The sequence below is a fragment of the Urtica dioica genome, chromosome 2, assembly GCF_054948205.1.
Source record: "Urtica dioica subsp. dioica isolate 48M chromosome 2, U.dioica_male_clone48M_v1_H2, whole genome shotgun sequence".
Lineage (NCBI taxonomy): Eukaryota > Viridiplantae > Streptophyta > Magnoliopsida > Rosales > Urticaceae > Urtica > Urtica dioica.
Genome location: NC_142757.1, coordinates 40150674 through 40169758, shown reverse-complemented (window position 1 = coordinate 40169758; position 19085 = coordinate 40150674). Strand labels below are relative to the sequence as shown.

The 19085-nt window shown below is 36.9% G+C and overlaps 2 protein-coding genes across 3 annotated transcripts; both read left to right on the top strand.

Moving 5' to 3' along the window:
* Window positions 1-2141: 2141 nt before the first annotated feature.
* On the top strand, window positions 2142-5236 carry LOC149404720 (Plastid-lipid associated protein PAP / fibrillin family protein). Its single transcript, XM_089607071.1, has 3 exons — window positions 2142-2765; window positions 3749-3944; window positions 4722-5236. The coding sequence occupies exons 1-3, from the start codon at window positions 2236-2238 to the stop codon at window positions 5031-5033; spliced, it is 1038 nt and encodes a 345-aa protein (XP_089463197.1). The 5' UTR covers window positions 2142-2235; the 3' UTR covers window positions 5034-5236.
* Window positions 5237-15019: 9783 nt separating this feature from the next.
* On the top strand, window positions 15020-17621 carry LOC149404719 (putative calcium-binding protein CML18). Of its 2 annotated transcripts, none has more exons than XM_089604864.1 (2): window positions 15020-15835; window positions 17257-17621. In XM_089604864.1, exon 1 carries the CDS (start codon window positions 15297-15299, stop codon window positions 15780-15782), a length of 486 nt encoding a protein of 161 aa, XP_089460990.1. In that variant the 5' UTR covers window positions 15020-15296; the 3' UTR covers window positions 15783-15835; window positions 17257-17621. The 2 variants fall into 2 exon arrangements, with proteins under 2 accessions (XP_089460990.1, XP_089460995.1); XM_089604869.1 differs by lacking the exon at window positions 17257-17621 and adding an exon at window positions 17019-17035.
* The last annotated feature ends 1464 nt before the right edge of the window (window positions 17622-19085 follow it).

Here is a 19085-nt window from a genome sequence, read left to right as displayed (position 1 = left end):
AAAGGGAAATAATCCTAAATACAATAATAATAATAATAATAATAATAATAATGACTAATATATTATATATATACGCTAATAAATCCAACACTATATGTTGCACACAACGATAAGAAGAGGACATATTCAGATATTACGTGTCCCATAACAACTGGAGCTCGCCTACTGTACTCGAGATCTATAAATAAAAGATCATGACATTTTCTCTTTTACATGCATAACAGTTTCATCGTTCGAGCTCTGTGATCATCAACCTTCCAGTTCGTAATCATTTATCAATTAAATCATTTCTAATTTATTTTACGCATTATGCATATCTTTATTTCGATTCATTAAAAGGGCTCCACACCAACAGTTCTATATTTTCAATTTCAAAAAATATTAATTCATTATTTCAATATATTTAGAGGTTGGTTTTGAACTCATAACGAAATTTCAAGGCCATAGCTTAGTTAGTAATTTCACACTACCTCAAAAGTAGAAGTCGTGAGTTTTTTTTTTTTTTTTTTTTTTTGTTTTTTTTAGGGAGAGAGGTCGTGAGTTCAATCTATGGTGGCAAAGTTACCTCTAAAAAAAAAAATCGATGTTTCTTGCAATGTTTAAAATGCCGGCGAATTTCCTGGAATTTCCGGGAGAAAATTGTTTCCGGTGAGCTAACGGCCGGCGATAGAGGAAAATGTCGTTTCCTTCATGTTTGTCGTTCGAATATCGTGGAAACGACATGCCATTTCGGACGAAAATGACCTTCAATTTTCGGTCAAAACATAGTATACAAGCTGTAGAATGCCTAGGACTTTCGACGAAAGTCGGAGAAAAAGAAGAAAAAAAACGAAAATCGGATATTTAAATCTTCATTTTTCGGGGTAAAATGATTTTTATTTTCATATAATTCCCTTCATGAATGTTGTTTGTAATGTGACGATCTATCATATATATATATTCTGATTTTTTGGAGGACTTCCGGCGAACCTCCATTTTTTCTGGTGAACCACCATTTTTTTCGGCGAAATACCATTTTTTTCCGGCGACTAAAAAAAAGATTCTCAAGACAAATTTGAACTAAAATAAGATATCTATACAACTTGATTTACGACTACAAACTTGTGAAGAAGCAAATGGTGAAGTCAAGAGAGAGTGGATTTGGAAATTAAAGGAGATGTATACATGAACGTTACTTACGACTACCTCATATTTTTCTTTTGTATTTTTTGTTATTATTTGGGAGGTAGACATTGAAATACATTGTCAAATGTTTTTTTTTGGAAAAACAAAGAACGCAAAGATCATAATTAAAATAAAATAAATTAATGAAATAAAATATTGATTGAATGTGACTAAGATATAATTTATAAAATGACATAGTTCATCACACATAATGAACAAAAAACATTGAGTGTAAATATTCTGAATATAATTTGAAATTAAGATATTTTATTTACTGTCTAAATATTTATTCAATATCAACCCCTATGGAAAAACAAAGAATGCAAAGAAAAAAAACAAAGTATGGGTATTAAACCCAAAACATTATTATACATATTACTCTCAACAGAAAAATAAACACCAATACGTATAAATACGTACTAAATCTATAGATATTATATAGAATATATTTTTCAAATTTAAAAATTCAAAAGATATATATATATATATATATAATTATGTATTATCTTTTTAATATATTAGGAAACATTATTTCCGTTCGATTTTCCATTGGTACGTCGGTTTTTCATCGAAAACGGCATATGAAAATGACATTTTATTTGCCTTTTTTCACATTTTTTCCGTTCGATTTTTCGTCGACATATCGATTTTCCGTAAATTAAGAGACTCGAAACGGCATAAAAAATGGCATTTAAATCCTTTCTTGTGAGAAATTGAGACTGCTTTGCGGAAAATTCTCACTTACCAATAACCACACCCTATTTCCTCGTATACGGTCAACTCTAGTTAACTATAGCTTCTTCGGACAGTCTTCTTATTTTAATTCAATTCATGTTGCAGATATAGAGCATGCAAGTATATTCATTGGAAACGCACAATCTTCATAAAATTATGATATAATCCAGTGAGTGAAATCAATGCATTTACAAATTACAATGGGGCAAAAATCAACACACCTTTCAGATATTTATAAATAATAAAAATAAAAAACAGGTTCCCTCTCTCCACACAACACAAGTTCGATTCCTCCTCGACAAAGATTCACAATCAGAGAGAGAGAGAGAGAGAGAGATGGCTTTGCTATTCATATGCCCACACTCTTCCCTCTTCTCCTCTCCAAACCCCATTACCAAACAACCCTCTTTCTCTTCTTCTTCTACGTCATCGTTGTCGTTCCCAATCTCGAGACCCACACCGCTGAGGAAGCTCCTCCACAACCGGCCTCTCCGAGTCCACTCCGACGAGGAGCCCGAACCGCCGTCGGGCCTCACCGACGAGTGGGGCGACCCCGCCGAGCCCGAGCTCGCCTCGGCCCGCTCCAAGCTCTCCGACGCCGACCCCACCACCAACGACGACGAGTGGGGCCAAGATGGCTACGCCGCCGCCGCCGCGGAGACTCCCTCCGCCGGCGACGGCGACGAGAAGGTGAGGGAACTGAAGAGGTGCATGGTGGACAGCTTTTACGGAACGCAGATGGGGTTTAGCGCGAAGACGGAGGAGAGAGCTGAGATTATGGAGCTTGTCAACCAATTGGAGGCTCTCAATCCCACTCTGGCTCCGACTCAATGCCCTGAGCTTCTCGATGGAAACTGGGTTTTGCTGTGAGTTTTTTTATTTATATTTTAAATCTGGATGAAATGCTCTGCTTGATGATATTCATTGCTTGGACGATAGGAAAACAAAACATAAAAAAAAGTAAAGAAGAAAAGTGTGTCATGTATAGCATGAAGATATCAAGTGTGTATCTTTAGGAGTTTAACATTGTCTATTTGCGTTTAGAAAATGTATAAAAAAAATGGGAAAAAAAAGGAGTGTCATTATGTAGTCATAGGGCTTTGATACGAAATGGGGTTTGTATTGGTCATTGATTTTGCCTCTTTGTGGTATGGATGTTTAAGGAACTTTTGACATTTTACAAGATGGTCATATTTTACCGAGGGCGGTTGGTGGTGAAACAAGTTGTGTCGCTATAGGAATGGGATTTTGTTTTTGTTTATTGGAGTTCTTTAGGAAGTTTGGGACTTAAGGAAATTCGACATGGTTTGTCTGCGTTTCGTAAATGTGTAACATCTTAGACTAGGGTGCTCATATGAAATGGCGTTTTTTGTTTGATGGCAAACAGAAGTATCTTAGGGCATAGGGTATTCATATGAAACGGCGTTTTTAGTTTATTGATTATCAGTTTCTTTTTGGAAGACGGGTCTATTGGAAAATAGAAAGTGTTACACACATTAGGGTTATGGGAGATTCTTAAGAAACAAACGCAGCATCGAAATATGTTCCTGTGATTTTATCTGCTTCATTTATTTTTTTTCTTTTCCATAAAACATGGCTAATTATGCATCATCTTTTGAATTTAATCGTGTCCTTAATTATTGTCGAGAACTTCCTTTGTACTTGCAGTATATGGCAAGCAAGATCACCTAATATTTAATGACCCGAGATTATTTATTGTTGTGTTAGTGGTCAATCTTGGAGGATAAATTAAACTTCTCTGTTTACACCAGAAACCAACGATTGAGACGTTTCACGAATCGTGTTGTTTCCTTAAGTGGTTTCGCTTAATTGCTGAAACGGAACGCAGGTACACTGGGTCTTCGGAGCTGTTGCCGCTCTTGGCAATGGGATCGACGCCGCTGCTGAAAGTAGATAAGATTACTCAGTCGATTGACTCGAGCTCGTCCACGATCGTGAACTCGATCACGCTGTCGAACGCGCTCTCCACTTTCACTTTCAGCGCATCTGCGACTTTCGAAGTTCGCACTCCCTCCAGAATACAGGTATGATAATGATAGCCTTAACAAACACGATACATATATGATTTTTTAACATCTACTTGTCTTGTTTGTCTATCTTTTAAAAGGTGAGATAAAGGATAAGAAAAATGAATTAGGACCACTTAGGACAGTGAATCAATTGTATGTAAACTTGGTATATCTGAAGAATAAATAGGGGAACAATATTTTAGAAGTTGGTGAAATTTTATCAGAGTTGGTCTAGTGGTCAGATCTTTGGTTTATTTCTAAGAGAGTCCTTGGTTCCAGACTCTAGAATCTAGATAAGTACCCACCTAGCGATTGATAGTGTTCTTAATTCCCCAATCTTTGTGGGGTTAGACGTGGGACCTATGGACTAAACCATTCCTTTTAATAAATAAATAAAATTAGGCAAAATTGAGTTTCATACAAAATTTCTTTTTTATTTTTACTTTTATATTTAAATTTTCGATTCCTCCATCCCAGTTAATTTAAACGTTAATTTAGTCTAATAGGTGGGTCACGGCTGGAACTTTATATTTACTGTTTAGCAATTTTGGTCCTTCACAATACAATTGGTTTAGAAAGAAAAAAAAATACATATCAACTGCTGATTTTTTTTTTTTAATTTCTTTCTAAAAAATGACAAGAACTTGGGAATTCCGAGTAAATTGCCAAAAAAAAAAAAAAAAAATTAAAATCTGGGTACCAAAACTGCTAAAACAAAAGTTAACCTACCATTAGCCCAATTACCCTAAAATCAATAATAAATAAATGACTGGTGGTGATGGAAATATCCAGGTACAATTTAAGGAGGGAAAATTTGAACCCCCGGAGATAAAGTCAAGCGTAGAGCTCCCTGAAGAGGTGGAAGTGTTTGGGCAGAAGATAAATCTGAACCCTTTGCAGCAGGGCCTGGGGCCGATTCAGGGTGCGGTGGCCAACATCTCGCGGCTCATCTCCGGCCAGCCTTCCCTCAAACTCCCCATTCCGGGAGAGAGGACCGCCTCCTGGCTCCTCACCACTTACCTCGACACCGACTTTCGAATCTCCCGAGGTGACGGAGGTCTCTTCGTCCTCGCCAAGGAAGGCTCTTCTCTTCTCTATCAATGATTCACTCTCTCTATCTCTCTCTGATTTTTCCATTCCGACAAACAATAATGTGGCATTATATATATACTTCATTTGTATGCTCAATTTCAAACAGAAGGTCTTTTGAATATATTTTGAGAGGTTGAAATATGCAAGTTCATATTGTTACATATGTTTATTTAAAGAGGAAATTGCGGCAAAAATACTTATTGTTTTTGTTTGGATACACTTAGCTACATTTTTTTACGGAGAAAATACCTAATATTAGGTTTTGGTTCCTGCGTTATTACTTGGACTGTTAAGTGCAAACGGAAGTACACGTGTTAGTGTCTTCTGAAAACTCGAGTTTTTAAATGTTTTACCAAGTTCTCATTATATGTATTACCTAATAATATTAATCTTTTTAAATCGACCACTCCCTGATGATTTTTTACCTAACCTAATAAAAGCCCCGTACTGAAAATCATATAACATAAGCGTTTTTCTTCATCCACGATTCTTCTTTGTCTTCATATTGTGCTTTCAAATTCGTTAGTCTTCATCTCAGTATTCTTCTTCGTCTTCAACTCACGAAATCATCATGGAAGAGCAGCACTTACGGTGGTCTTCTTGTGATTGTGACCTCCCGTTGGTTGAGTGGTCGTCGTGGACCATTGCTAATCCTAGGCGAAGGATCTATACCGGCTGCAGGAAAAGGTAAGTGATACATGGTCATCGTTGGTTTAGTTTTTATTTGTATACTTGGGTGAATTTACATTTGTATCGAATTTTTATTTCCCTCTTCTTCTTTTGTTTATTTTTCGGTACACCGAATGAAGGCTGGTGCAATTTTTTCCTCTGGAACGATCCTGAAATGTTTGAGAGATCCAAGCAATTGATTCCTGGATTGATTAAGAAGAAGAACAAGCTAGAGTGTGAGACTAATATGCTATGAAGCAAGATTTTGAGGCTACAATTGGTTATTGTTGTACTTATTGCAATTGTGATTGTGTGATAGTGCGATTGTTCTACTGATTGTAGGGTTATTTACAATTGTGACTTTGTTAACGGCTAGAGTTTTTACGATGGATCTTCGTGAGAGAGAATCAGAGATTATCGAAGAAGAGAATCGAAAGAAAAGGAATTTGCCATTGATTGGAAAAACAAACAATACATAGTATTTATAAACAGTAATAACGAGAATAACTAACTAAGTATAAAACAACGACAAGTCGTTTATACCGAGTTTAATTAAACGACCAAAGAAAAAAGAAAATAACAGATAACTTGCAAAGCAAGAAACCTTCGAAAACACTAAAACCAAACAACAAAACGTCCTCTTCTCAATACTCCCTCTCAAGATGGACTTGAAGAATGGTGAAAGAGATCCTTCAAGGACAGCTTGGACATAATAGAAGACAAGGCCGGAGCTGGAAGAGGTGTTGTGAACGCATCGGCTAGTTGATGGTGTGTTCTCACAGGTAGAAGCTTGAAATCACCTAGTTGTAAGTGATCTCGAACAAAGTACAAATCAACTTCAATGTGCTTAGTACGCTCATGAAATGAAGGATTTGTAGCAATGTGCACAGCGGCTTGATTGTCACGGAACATGCATGCATGGCTGTGTTATGTGATTCTGAGGTCGTGGAGAAGTTGCTTCAACCACAAGACTTTGCTGGTATAGCAGCTGCCAACGCTCGATACTCAGCCTCGACTGAGGAGCGTGAAACTGTATTCTGATTCTTTGACTTCCATGCTACCAACGCCCCTCCAAGGAAAATGCAATATCCAGTCACGGATTGCCTTGTGTCTGGACAAGTACACCAATCAGCATCTAAGAAGCCCTTTAGCTGAGTCGTTACCGTGCTGGTAAAAGCAGACCAAGGCCTGGAGAACCCTTAAGATATCGTAGAAGGTGATGGATAGCAGAGAGATGTGTATCATGATGGGCTTGCAAAAATTGACTTAATGAGTGAACTGCATAGGTAATGTCAGGACGAGTAATAGTCAAGTATAAGAGACGTCCAATCAAGCTCCTATAGTGCTTGACATCATCTAAAAGAACACCATCTACATTGTTCAGAGTATGCCTAGGTGCCATAGGCGTTTTGACAGGCTTAGAGTCTAAAAAGCCATAATCTTCAAGAAGGTGAAGAGTGTACCTGCCTCTGATTAATAACAATCCCAGACTGTGTCTGGCAATCTCAGTGCCTTAAAAGAACTTCAAAGGACCAAGATCCTTAAGCTTAAACTTAGAGTGTAAATATGACTTGACTGAGGCAATGATAGAAGGATTAGGACCAGCCACAACGATGTCATCAACATAAAGAAGAATATCAACAAAGGTATCAGATTTTCCTCTAGTGAAAAGAGAATAGTCTGATTTAGACTGAACAAACCAAGCAGCTACAATAGCTCTTGCAAAAGTAATGTTCCACTGTCTAGATGCCTGCTTCAGACCATAAATGGACTTGTGCAATTTGCAGACAAGTTTCTCATTAGGATGACCAGGCTCTTGACTGTGTTGCTCCCCTGAAAAGAATAACCCAGAGGTAAGTCCATATAAACTTCTTCAAAAAGCTCTCCATTCAAGAAAGCATTATTGATATCTAATTGAGCTAGACACCAATTTTGTGAGGCTTCCAAAGCTTATAGAACTTTAACAGTCACAAGCTTTGCAACAGGAGAGAAGGTGTCAATAAAGTCCACCCATTTCCTCTGATTATAGCCTTTAACAACTAATCTTGCTTTGTGTCTTGAGAGGGTACCATCTGCATTGAACTTGTTAGTATAAATCCACCTACAACCTATAGCTTTCTTATCTTTGGTAAAGAGACAACAGACCAAGTGTTATTGTCTACCATAGCACTGAGTTCATCATTCATAGCCCGAATCCAATGAGGATATTTACAAGCTTGGTGATAGTAATTTGGCTCAAAATGATCAGAGACTGAAAGAACAAAGGCCTTAAACGCATGGGAAATCTTATCATAACAAAGAACTTTAGACAAATAATGAGGAGATGGAGAGAGTACACATGTGGTTGTTTGTGACAAGTTGCAGTGATAATCCTTCAAGTGTGTTGGTGGTGCTCTAGGTCTGACTGATCTTCTAACAATAGTAACTGGTTCTTCCACTTCCAAGGCTGGTTCCAGGTCATGATTGTCATGACTTGGTATAGGTGCTTGTGGATGTGGTTGACTTGAGTGTGATGCTTGATCAGTTGACTCGATGTAGGGAACATGAGTCAAGGATGGTATATGGAGCACTAAATCAGGGAAATGATCAACCTGCATTTTACTGTGTGCATGATCATGAAAGGGATATATGTGTTCATGAAACACATCATCCCTAGATATAAAAATATCTCTGGTCAGCAAATCCAATAGCTTGTAGTTTTTAACACTAGGGGGATATCCTATGAAAATGCACTTGCGTGCTCTAGGTTGAAATTTAGTCATGTGAGATTTCAGGGTTAAGGCAAAAACAAGACAGCCAAACACTCTTAAGAAATCATAATCAACAGGCTTATCAAACATGATATCATAAGGACATTTGTTAGACAAAAGAAAAGTTGGTGTTCTATTGATAAGATAGACTGAAGTTAGAATGCATTCAGACCAATATTCAACAGGAATATGAAACTGAAAATATAAAGATCTTGCCACATTTAGGAGATGTTGGTGCTTTCTTTCCACTACTGAATTTTGATGTGGTGTCTCTACCCAAGAGAATTGATGTAGAATACCTGTCTTGGAGAAAAAGTCAGAGAAAGCTAACTCCTTAGCATTATCAGATCTAAATTGCTTAATGTTAGTGAAAACTGGTTAGTAACCATGGCACAAAACCGAGGAATGATAAGATGTACATCACTTTTATTCCTCATGATATAGATCCAAGTAAATCTGCTACAATCATCCACAAGAGTAAAAAAAATACTTGTAAACTGAATGTGATACAACAGAATAAGGACCCCATACATCACAGTGTATGAGATCAAAAGTCTTACTAGCAAGATGATTATGAGACTCAAAGGGAAGCCTTCTCTGCTTAGCAAGAGGAAAAACATCACAAGGAACAAGTTTATTTGAGGAATGAAAATGTAGCCTATTTTTCAGAAGATCAAGTCTCTTATAAGAAAGGTGTCCTAATCTATGATGCCAGATCTGAGAGGACACTTTGTTGATGTAGGTATTGCCATCTCTTTCTAGCATATAGAGATCGTGGTGCACATTACCGCTGTCAATCTTCATCTTGGACCTGATATCCTGTATCACAAATTCATCAGCTGAGAAGGTGATGGTTACCTGAGAATCTCATGTCAAAGCACTAACTGATAACAAATTGAATTTGAAACCAGGTAAGTTCATGACATCTTTGAGCACAAGATTCTTATCAATCCTAACATCACCTAGATTATGGACAGGGATAACAGTGTGATTAGGCACGGTGATAGTAGAATTATGCAAGGTCCTAAAATTGTGAAAAACATTCTTATAGGCACATATGTGTCTTGATGCACCTGAGTCAAGAATCCAGAAAAAGGAGATTTAACAGTACAACCTGTGCCACTATTGTAACAATAAGAACCTGTACTCATGGTAGTCATGTTGATGTTGTTGGTTCCCTCAGATTGTGTAGTTGGCATGATGAGTTGATTTGAGAGGGCATTGATGAGGTTGCTCATGGTGTTAGTGGCTCCATTGTTGCTGACCTCATCGAGAGCTGTTGATCCTTCAGCTGCATTCGTCCTGAACCTTGACTTGTAGCCAGGAGGGAATCCGTGCAGTTTGTAACACTTATCTGCCGTGTGTCCGATAATCTTACAATGAGTGCAGACAAGACGGCCTTTCTTGTTGTTGCTGGATCTTTTCTGGTCATCTTTCACAGCCATTGCAGTAGAGTTGGTGAGATCTTGGCCTCCAAGCACATCGGTGCTCAACGATCTTTGTTTCTCCTCTTGGATATCCATGGCGAAAACCTTATTGATAGAATGCATTGGATCCATCAGAAGGACTTGACCATGAACATTGTTGAATGATTCGTTTAGTCCTATCAGGAATTTCATCACATACTCATCTTGCACAAAATTGACCAAATCTTTCGATCCACCACACGAGCACGGACAGTCTGGCCTGAAATTGGCCAGTTCTTCCCCGAGCATCTTCAACTTCGTGAAGTACATTCCCACAGTCATTTGATCTTGAACCAGATTCATGATGGCACGCCTAAGCTCAAAGATTCTCGGCGCATTGCTCTGTTGGAATTGTTCTTCCAAATATTTCCAGATTGCTGCCGCTGAATCATTGTAGATGACGCTGGATGGGATTTATTTGGAGACAGAATTCAGCATCCACGCGATGATGATATCATTGTTCCTTTTCCAGGAACTGAGGCGATTCACATCTGAGGCGATCGGCTTGGGAATGGATCCATCGACGAAACCAAACTTGTTCTTGACAGACAACGCGATCTTCATCGATCTTCTCCAGGTAGGGTAATTTTCGCTGGTGAGAGCGGTTGTTACAAGAACCTAACTGGTGGTGTCTGTGTGGTGAAGAAAGAACGGATCTAGGGTTTCGTCATTGGCGCTTCTTCGCGATGAGATTTGAGTAGCAGAGCTTTCGTCCGCTAGATTTTTACTCATTGTCGGAGAAGAAAAAGGTGAGGAAAAGCTTCGAAAATTCGATCTGATGAAGAAAAGCTTGGTCGGAGCAATTTTCTCTGATACCATTTTACGATGGATCTTCGTGAGGGAGAATCAGAAATTATCGAAGAAGAGGATCGAGAGAAAAGGAATTTTTCATTGATTGGAAAAACAAACAATACATAGTATTTATAAACAGTAATAACGAGAATAACTAACTAAGTATAAAACAACGACAAGTCGTTTATACCGAGTTAATTAAACGACCAAAGAAAAAAGAAAATATCAGATAACTTGCAAAGCAAGAAACCTCCGAAAACACTAAAACCAAACAACTAAAGTCTTCTTCTCAATAAGAGTATGAGTCTGATGTTAGTGTAATGAACCAGAAAGTATGTGTCTCAGAGTGTAATGTTAGTATAATCAAGTGTGGCTTTTGTAATGGTTAGAGTCTGTGTCTTTTGTGATGGATTGCGTTTTTTGTAATCAAACAAGTGTGTGGCTTTTGTAATCTGACAAGTCTGTAATATATTATGTACTGATATTGAAATAAAGCCTTTGTTACTACAAAAAGAGTGTCATCTTGATATTGAAATACAACACTTGCTATTACAAAAAGGGTGTCATATTCATATAGGTTGTCCAAACAAGAGCACTTCCAAAATGACCATTACCTATATCTAAAAGAGTTGTTGCCAAAAAGATCAGACTTTACAGATCCATAATGTCATCAAACAACTCTTAACTACTAAATCCAAGTCCTAAATTGAATGACTTTAGATAGTTGACTGGGAATTTTGTGGCTTCTACTTGATTGATAAGCGTTGGACTTGACTTTTTGTCGTTGCCTTCGCTTATTTCTCTTCATTGTCGCTGGGGCTCGGTTAATATTGGGTGGTCTTCCTCTCTTCTTTGACTGGTTGAGCTATAATATGTACATGTATTTGTTTAGAGAAATAAAAATTAAATGCAATTTGTCATCAAGTCAATTGATTGCCTTCTCCAATGCTAGATTCTTGCACGTGAGTCTTGAATGTCCTGGTTGACCACATTTGTTGCGTCAGTTAACTTGTCTTTTCCGAGAATACTTCTAAGAATTGCATGGCTTAGGAAAACCTGGCGGTGGCTCATCATTAGTCTTGTTCCTCTTCTTTTTTGGCCTGCCCGGTAAAGCTATCTCAAGTGGTGGTAAAATTTGATTTTTTCCAGGCTCCGATCATTTGTCTTGGATGGTCACTGGCTCTATAATCTCATTGTATGCAAAATTGAATGCATCATTTTTGTACGAGTTGTCGACGTAGTCCATAAGATTTATTCAGGAGGTCCAAATACAACGCATGAGGGAAATGAATGTCACTTAATTCAAAACCCCAAAAAGTGCATTCCTTGGCCCTCAAGTCAGCCATAAAAGACTCAGCGCCAAGGAAAGTGACCTGGAATTTAGCATTACCTGACATAGCACAAACATGTTTTAAAAATAGCACAAATAAGATATTAATAGCATAAATCGAATATTAGAAATACATGCTAATGTAGATTGACAATATCTTGCAATGTTTTTGTGTTTTTCAATGAGCCAAGATATCTGCTTGTGAACTGGATGTTGCCACTTTTGAATAACAGTTCTTTTTGTTGCAGACCTACACATCAACCAAAACCCGATCTTCTCGAGAAGTGTGACTATCAGCTTGTCTTGTGCAGGCTTTTGAAGTGTGATTTGCTCCACTCTTTGGGGTTCTTTTTCAACAGCCTCTCATAAGCCTTTGCATCCTTATCTTTTAGTTCACTCATCATATGATCAAACTCAGCAGTTGTTGTAGCTCGTGCACAAGACCATATCATTTGCTTCAACAAAAAACCCATTATGGTCCTTCTTGAAGTTATCATGCAAATGTCTCACACATAATCGTATTCCAGCACCAGGAAAAACATCACCTAGAGCTTTCTCTCCAATCCTTTTTGTTTGTCACTCATCCGTGTGAACCCAGCTTCATTCTGAACTTCAAGATCCTCATGCAGTAGCTTCATGAACCACGTCTAAGTCTTAGTACTTTCCTTCTCAACCACTGCAGAGGCTACCGAAAACTGAGAATTATTTGGATCAATTCCTATAGCACCCAATAACATACATTTTTAGTAGCATTTCAGGAAGCATCCATCAAACCCTAACAACGGTCTGCAATCCTTATAGAATCCATCTTTGGATGTTTTGAAGCATATGTACACCCTCTCGAACACCTTTTGGCCGTGATCAACAATAGTCTTTCGTAATGCAATCGTACCTATAATTAAATTACCATAATCAGATTATGTGCATATCAATTCAAAGCAATTATAAGATAATCTGTAACATTTAAAACAATTTTAATCCTATAACTGGGTTAGTGGATGCCAATTTCTTACAATAATAATCTTGAATGGTGTATTGATCCTTCACTGACCCTTCCAACACTAGTGTAGCTACCCTTTTTCTTTGCCCTGCAGAACATGGTCTTGGAACGTTGCCGAATTTTTGTGCACACACCACACTCTTGAAGCTTGTATAGTCCATGTTTAGGTCCAAACGAAAAATGTTCCAAGAAATTTGTTCCTAACCATTGGCTTGACACGAGCTTGTTATAAAACGCCATGGCACAATCATGCTTGTTTATAAGCGTATTAATCCTAACTGTCTTGTAATCAGAATTCTTAAGCTTTGCATATAAACTCACTTACAACCTTTGCCTCGACACTTTGCTCGTACTTGTTACTATCATTGAATGCATACTAAAAATCTCTATCATTCTGAATGAATACTTCTTTCAAGATATTCATCATACGAGACATGGTTGAGAATTCCATACTTAGTTTGAACTTGAAACCGTCAAATCTTGACCTTGGGTTGTACTCATTTATGCTCTTGCCTCTTTTCTGAACATCGTCTTCATTACAGAGACTATCCAAAACGCTCTCATGCCATGACCCATCTGACTCTCCCTTGCCATCGTCGACGATGTTACAAACCTCGTTCACTGCTGACCACCATTGTTGAGGATGTGTTGTTTCAAATAGTCTACCTCGTGCTCTCCATCGTCGTCATAATCTTCCTCGCCCGGCGCGAAATCCTCTTCGCCACCACTTCCATGCTCTTCAGCCATTTATGTTCTTCGATTATGAAAATCGTTTTCGAATCGGGAATTTAGGGTTCGTTGTTTCTCTTTCTTTCGAATGCCTTTTTTTTGTTACAAATAATGAATCGTTTTAATGAATCATTTTAATTTAAATCCATTTAATTAAGAAACAATTTCTTTCTTCATTTTAAATGAATAAAAACGAATATATTTTTAAAACTCAACATATATCAAAAACTTGTAAATGGATTTTTAATTCTAAAATTCATAGTAACGGAGGAACCAAAATCTAACATTAGATATTTTCGCCGAAAAGAAAACTAGCTAAGTGTATCAAATGAAAATAATAGATATTTTTTCCGTCATTTCTTCTTATTTAAAAAAAGAATGATTTGGATCGGCTCATATTGCACGTCTCAATAGCCTCTTCAAGTTTTGTTTGTAACTCAAATAGTTGAAGTTCCTTAATTTATTTTAAATGGATTACATTTTAAGAAAGAGTTGGGTATATAGCCTATTTAGATTTAAGATTGTTGTTTAACTATTTAAGAAAATGGTTATATAGAGTTTGACATACATTAGATTTATGTTTTTATTATTTAATTTTAAATAGTTAGACTGTGATTATTAAAAAAATCAGTTTAAATCAAACCGTGAAAAAAGCTCTAAATTCAAGCTTCCATGAGAGGCAATGGTCAATGTTTATAGAAATGAAATCACAATGATCAATTTATGTGGAAGGAATTAAGAATCTGAAATTTGCATTTTATCTTAATCAAATCCGAGGGAAGAGAAGCTTACATTCTGATCTTATCACATCGCATCCTATTCTACATAGTAATAAATTTGGACTTTATTTCATTAAAACTAAATCTTATCTGATACACAACACAATATCGGAAAGCATCCTCGTAAATCACAGGATTATTACCCCCAAAAAAAAAAAAGACGAGAAAAAAGTGATCAGAGAGATATAAATACGAAGCCAAATGATTTGTGGGTCAACTACTCTTTGAACCACCGATCACAATAATTGAATCAAACGTCTCCTCTCTCTCCCCACGTAGTGGAGCCCACAACATTCCAGCCAACCAAATCTCGACAACTCAAATCCCCCACACAACACACATGACGTGTCACCATCTTATTGGCTGGAAATCCCTGAGCCAGTTTTCTTGGTTTGATAAAGTCCAGCGCCTAGAATAGAATAGAGACGTGAACGCACTTTTGCTCACGCAATTCTCGCCAATCTTCCCGCCCTTTTCCCAATTCTCTTTTACAATAATTTATTTCCCTCGTACGACGACGTTTCACATCGTATCATAGTAGAAAATATGTCATATGATACTCAGAAAACTGACCTCCCATCTAAACAAATAATATAAATAAAAATACAAAGCATTAGGTTTTGAAAAATTCAACCACTTCACGTCACCCAAAAAAACAGATCAACATATACTCATCAGAAAACGATCCACCAACAACAATCCAGATCATCTTCCCCGAGTGGATGCCTTAGGGCACAAGTCACCGAACCAATCATCGCAAATGAACATCAAGACGGAATCGGAGGCTCAGATATCGGAGCTCCGGGAGATATTCCGATCGTTCGACAGAGACAAAGATGGAAGCCTGACTCAGCTCGAACTCGCGTCGCTCCTCCGAGCGGTGGGTCTGAAGCCGAGCCCGGAGCAGGTTGAGGCCATAATCGCGAAGGCGGACAGGAACGCGAACGGGCTTATAGAGTTCTCGGAGTTCGCGGCGGTGGTGTCGCCGGAGCTTGTGGCGGCGGCGTGTCCGTACAGCGAGGGACAGCTGAGGCAGCTGTTCAGGGTTTTCGACAGGGACGGGAACGGGTTCATAACGGCGGCTGAGCTGGCGCACTCGATGGCGAGGCTGGGCCACGCGCTCACGGCGGAGGAGCTGACGGGGATGATCAGAGAAGCCGACACCGACGGAGATGGTCGGATTAGTTTTCTCGAGTTCGAGCGAGCCATTACCTCCGCCGCTTTTGATAACTCTTGGGGGCTATGAGGTCGCCGGAGATGGAGAGTGTTCAGATTCTTGTGTTTTGTTCGGATATTAAGGTTGGTTGGGTTGTTTGATTGGAATTCTTTTTCTTATGTGTTTATGAAATTTGGAGTATTTTTGTACCGAGGTTTACGTTTAGTGAAAAATGAACGAATTTTAGTGTTTTTTATTTATTTATTTTTAATAATGGTTAATATTTAAAAGTGGTTATTTTATTCCTAAAGTATGACTAAATGGAAAAAAAAAAAAATTGGTTATTCATCAACAAGGTTTATGACATTACATGTCATGAAAAACTGTATTTAATATAAAAAATGTAAAAAAAAAAAAAAAAAAAAAAAGAAAAAGAAAAAAAAACTGTATTTAACGACAATTATTATAATATAAAAGAATAATAAGATTTACTAATAGATAACGGAAAAAAACTTTCTATTGGAATAATCCCCTAATTTTTCAATGTTTAATTGTTTTCTCTTATATGAAAATTACCCTGAAAGTGCAATATCAATTTGGCTAAGGCTATGTTTGGAGCCCGAATTTCACGATGGATAATGATGAAACTGAAGCAGCCTCAGAGAAATAATCGATTTTTTTTTTCTTCTTAATTTGTTTAGAAATCAAGGAATTAACTAACATGTATTCCTTAGTATTACACATTTCTCACGAATTCAAATCTGTTTGGATGTTCATTTTCCACATACTTTTTCAATAGAGAACGAAAATTTTGATTTACGCTAGCTATACATCAATATTCAAACTTTCAAATCCTAAAATTTTCTTTATCCAAACAACAAATGTCCAAACGACAAATGATTAATTTGCTGAATAGCTAAACGCTCATTCCTTTTTTTTTTTAATAAAGTTTATAAGTAACTAAAGCACATCAAACTTATTATTTGCTAAATAGCCAACGTTTTGTGAATTATAATTAATTAACCACCGATTCTATTAATTGTAATTAAATTGACAATTTAGTCCAAATATAACTCAGTTGATAGACAGGAATTATTTGGACAAAGTTGTCAATTTAATTGTAGTTAATAAAATCAATGACTAATTAACTATCATTAATTAAACGTTCTATTATGCAAATATAAAGTTTCTATATAGCTGTATAATTATGTAAGTGTTTTAACTAAGATGTTCAAGAGAAAAAGTTTTCTCTCTCGAGTTTTCTCACCCAAACAACTTAAGAAAAATTAAATGAATTTTCTTGTTTTTTACCTAGGGTTTTTTCAGGTTCCAAACAGTTTCAAACATACACGGGACTTGGATTTTGCCCAAATTCGAGGAGTTTCTTGTTGATGTGGTAGTTAATTACTAAAAAAACATAGTACACACGCTGGATTTACTTAGTCCTTCTTTTAAATTACCTCTATGTATTTAATTGTTATAATATGGTTTAAGTTTCTTGTTGAGAAAAAAGATTGAAAATCAAATATTTTTATGAAATGAAGCCAGCTTATTGTTGTTGCAGGTTAGATAGTCTTTCAAGAATCAGAATGTTCAAATTCCAAACAGTAATCCTTTTGACGTACTAATATATATTTCACCGTGTAAGTCATTGATTCTTTTTGGTTCCGTTCATTAGAGCTAGTGAGATAAAAGTATAATGGGGACAATCATACTTTTGTTGTCTTGTTTAAATCGGTGAATTTGTTTGACGATGCTCGTGACGTTACTTGAAATCTATGATTAATTGTTGTACATGAATTGCAGTTGTTTGTGGAATTTTGTATGGAATGTGATTTTGATAGCTACCTTTGGCTGCAAAATAAATATATTCAGATAAAATAAATGTATAGAGAACTCCCGGCCTGACGCACATGCATATTGTTGTTACTATGGATTAACTATTTTTATTATTAGAAAAACTATTGTTTTTATGTTGTTTGGAACGTCTCTGCTATGACATCTAGTGTCTTAATTCACGTGAAGATCATTGACGTGGAATTTATGCAGAGTGCTTTTTGTCATATATGGTTTCACGCTTTTTCTCATCGGCTAATGAGATTTTAACGATTATATTGAAAAACCTTAAACATGATTCTCAACTGGGATTGTGTCCTATAAAAGAAATGTTTACCCTCTTAAGTAGAGTTACACACATTGTCCTTTGTGGGACGTTAATCTGTTGTTATTGACTGCCATTATTAGAGCAATATACATATTTGGGTTTTATTCTATGGGTATTGTAAAACACGCATTGTTATAAGTATTGTTCAAATCACTTGGCGAGTAAGTTGAGTGAAAATGAGTTGAATTCAAACACATGGGGAGCCTGTGTTATAATTCACTAGTATAGTTTTGAAGTTGAGGAAACATGAAAGGTGATCATTCAAGGTTGTCCGCTATTGTACTTATTCTATCGGTTAGTGAAGTTCCATTTTCACCAAGAGTATCATCCCTCCAGACGTAGAAACGATTAGCCAAACTAGGTTACTAATTTCTTATCTATTTATTTACAATTCAATTTCTCACCAGGATTATGGTAAATTAGTAGGTGTTGCTTAACTTGGTAGAACATCAATAAGAGACGTCACGAAAGCAGTATATCTACTTCTTCAGCTGGTATAAGAGCGGGCACCTTGCCTATTTAGGGTGTGGTCCTTGGTAATTTGACTGTTTTCGTTGAGATGGCTGCTTTCAGGGAAGGTGGTTTTGTGAGTCGTGATCCTCTTCTCGATGACTCGAACTACGTTTACTGGAAAGTCAGGATGAGTGCTTTCATCAAATCAATCGACATAAGACTTGGAAAGCTTTTGTGAATGTGTGGAGTCCTCAAAAAAAGCTCATCGAAGACGGAGTTACCTATGTCATGAAGTGATGGAGATAGTGACTCTAACAATGGAAGAGAAGAGTCTCGTATTAACAAGTTTGTTGCCTTTACTGTAAAACTTTCAAAAACTCTTAAATCTGTCACAAAAGAATCTGATAATAGTCCTATTGTTGGAAGCATGTCTTGCTCTTATGATCTTACTGAGATGGCTCATCCAGAAAATGATGACGTTCTCCAAGAAGCTTACAAAACCATCTTTGTCAAATGGGTAGATGAATCGAACGCTTTCTTGAAACAGAAGAAGATAGTGGAAGAGCTAGAGGATTGTGAAGCTTATCTGTTGAAAAGCATTACAATATGAAGAGAAATTCCCCTGATTCTTTGAAGGAGAGTATTGAAACTCTTCATTCTGAAATGACCAATCTCTTGGAATCAAAACTGATTTGAAGAAATAGGTTGCTAAGCGGTCATGTGATCTATCTGTTATGGCCAAATCAATTCAAATATTGAATTCAATTATCTCTAAT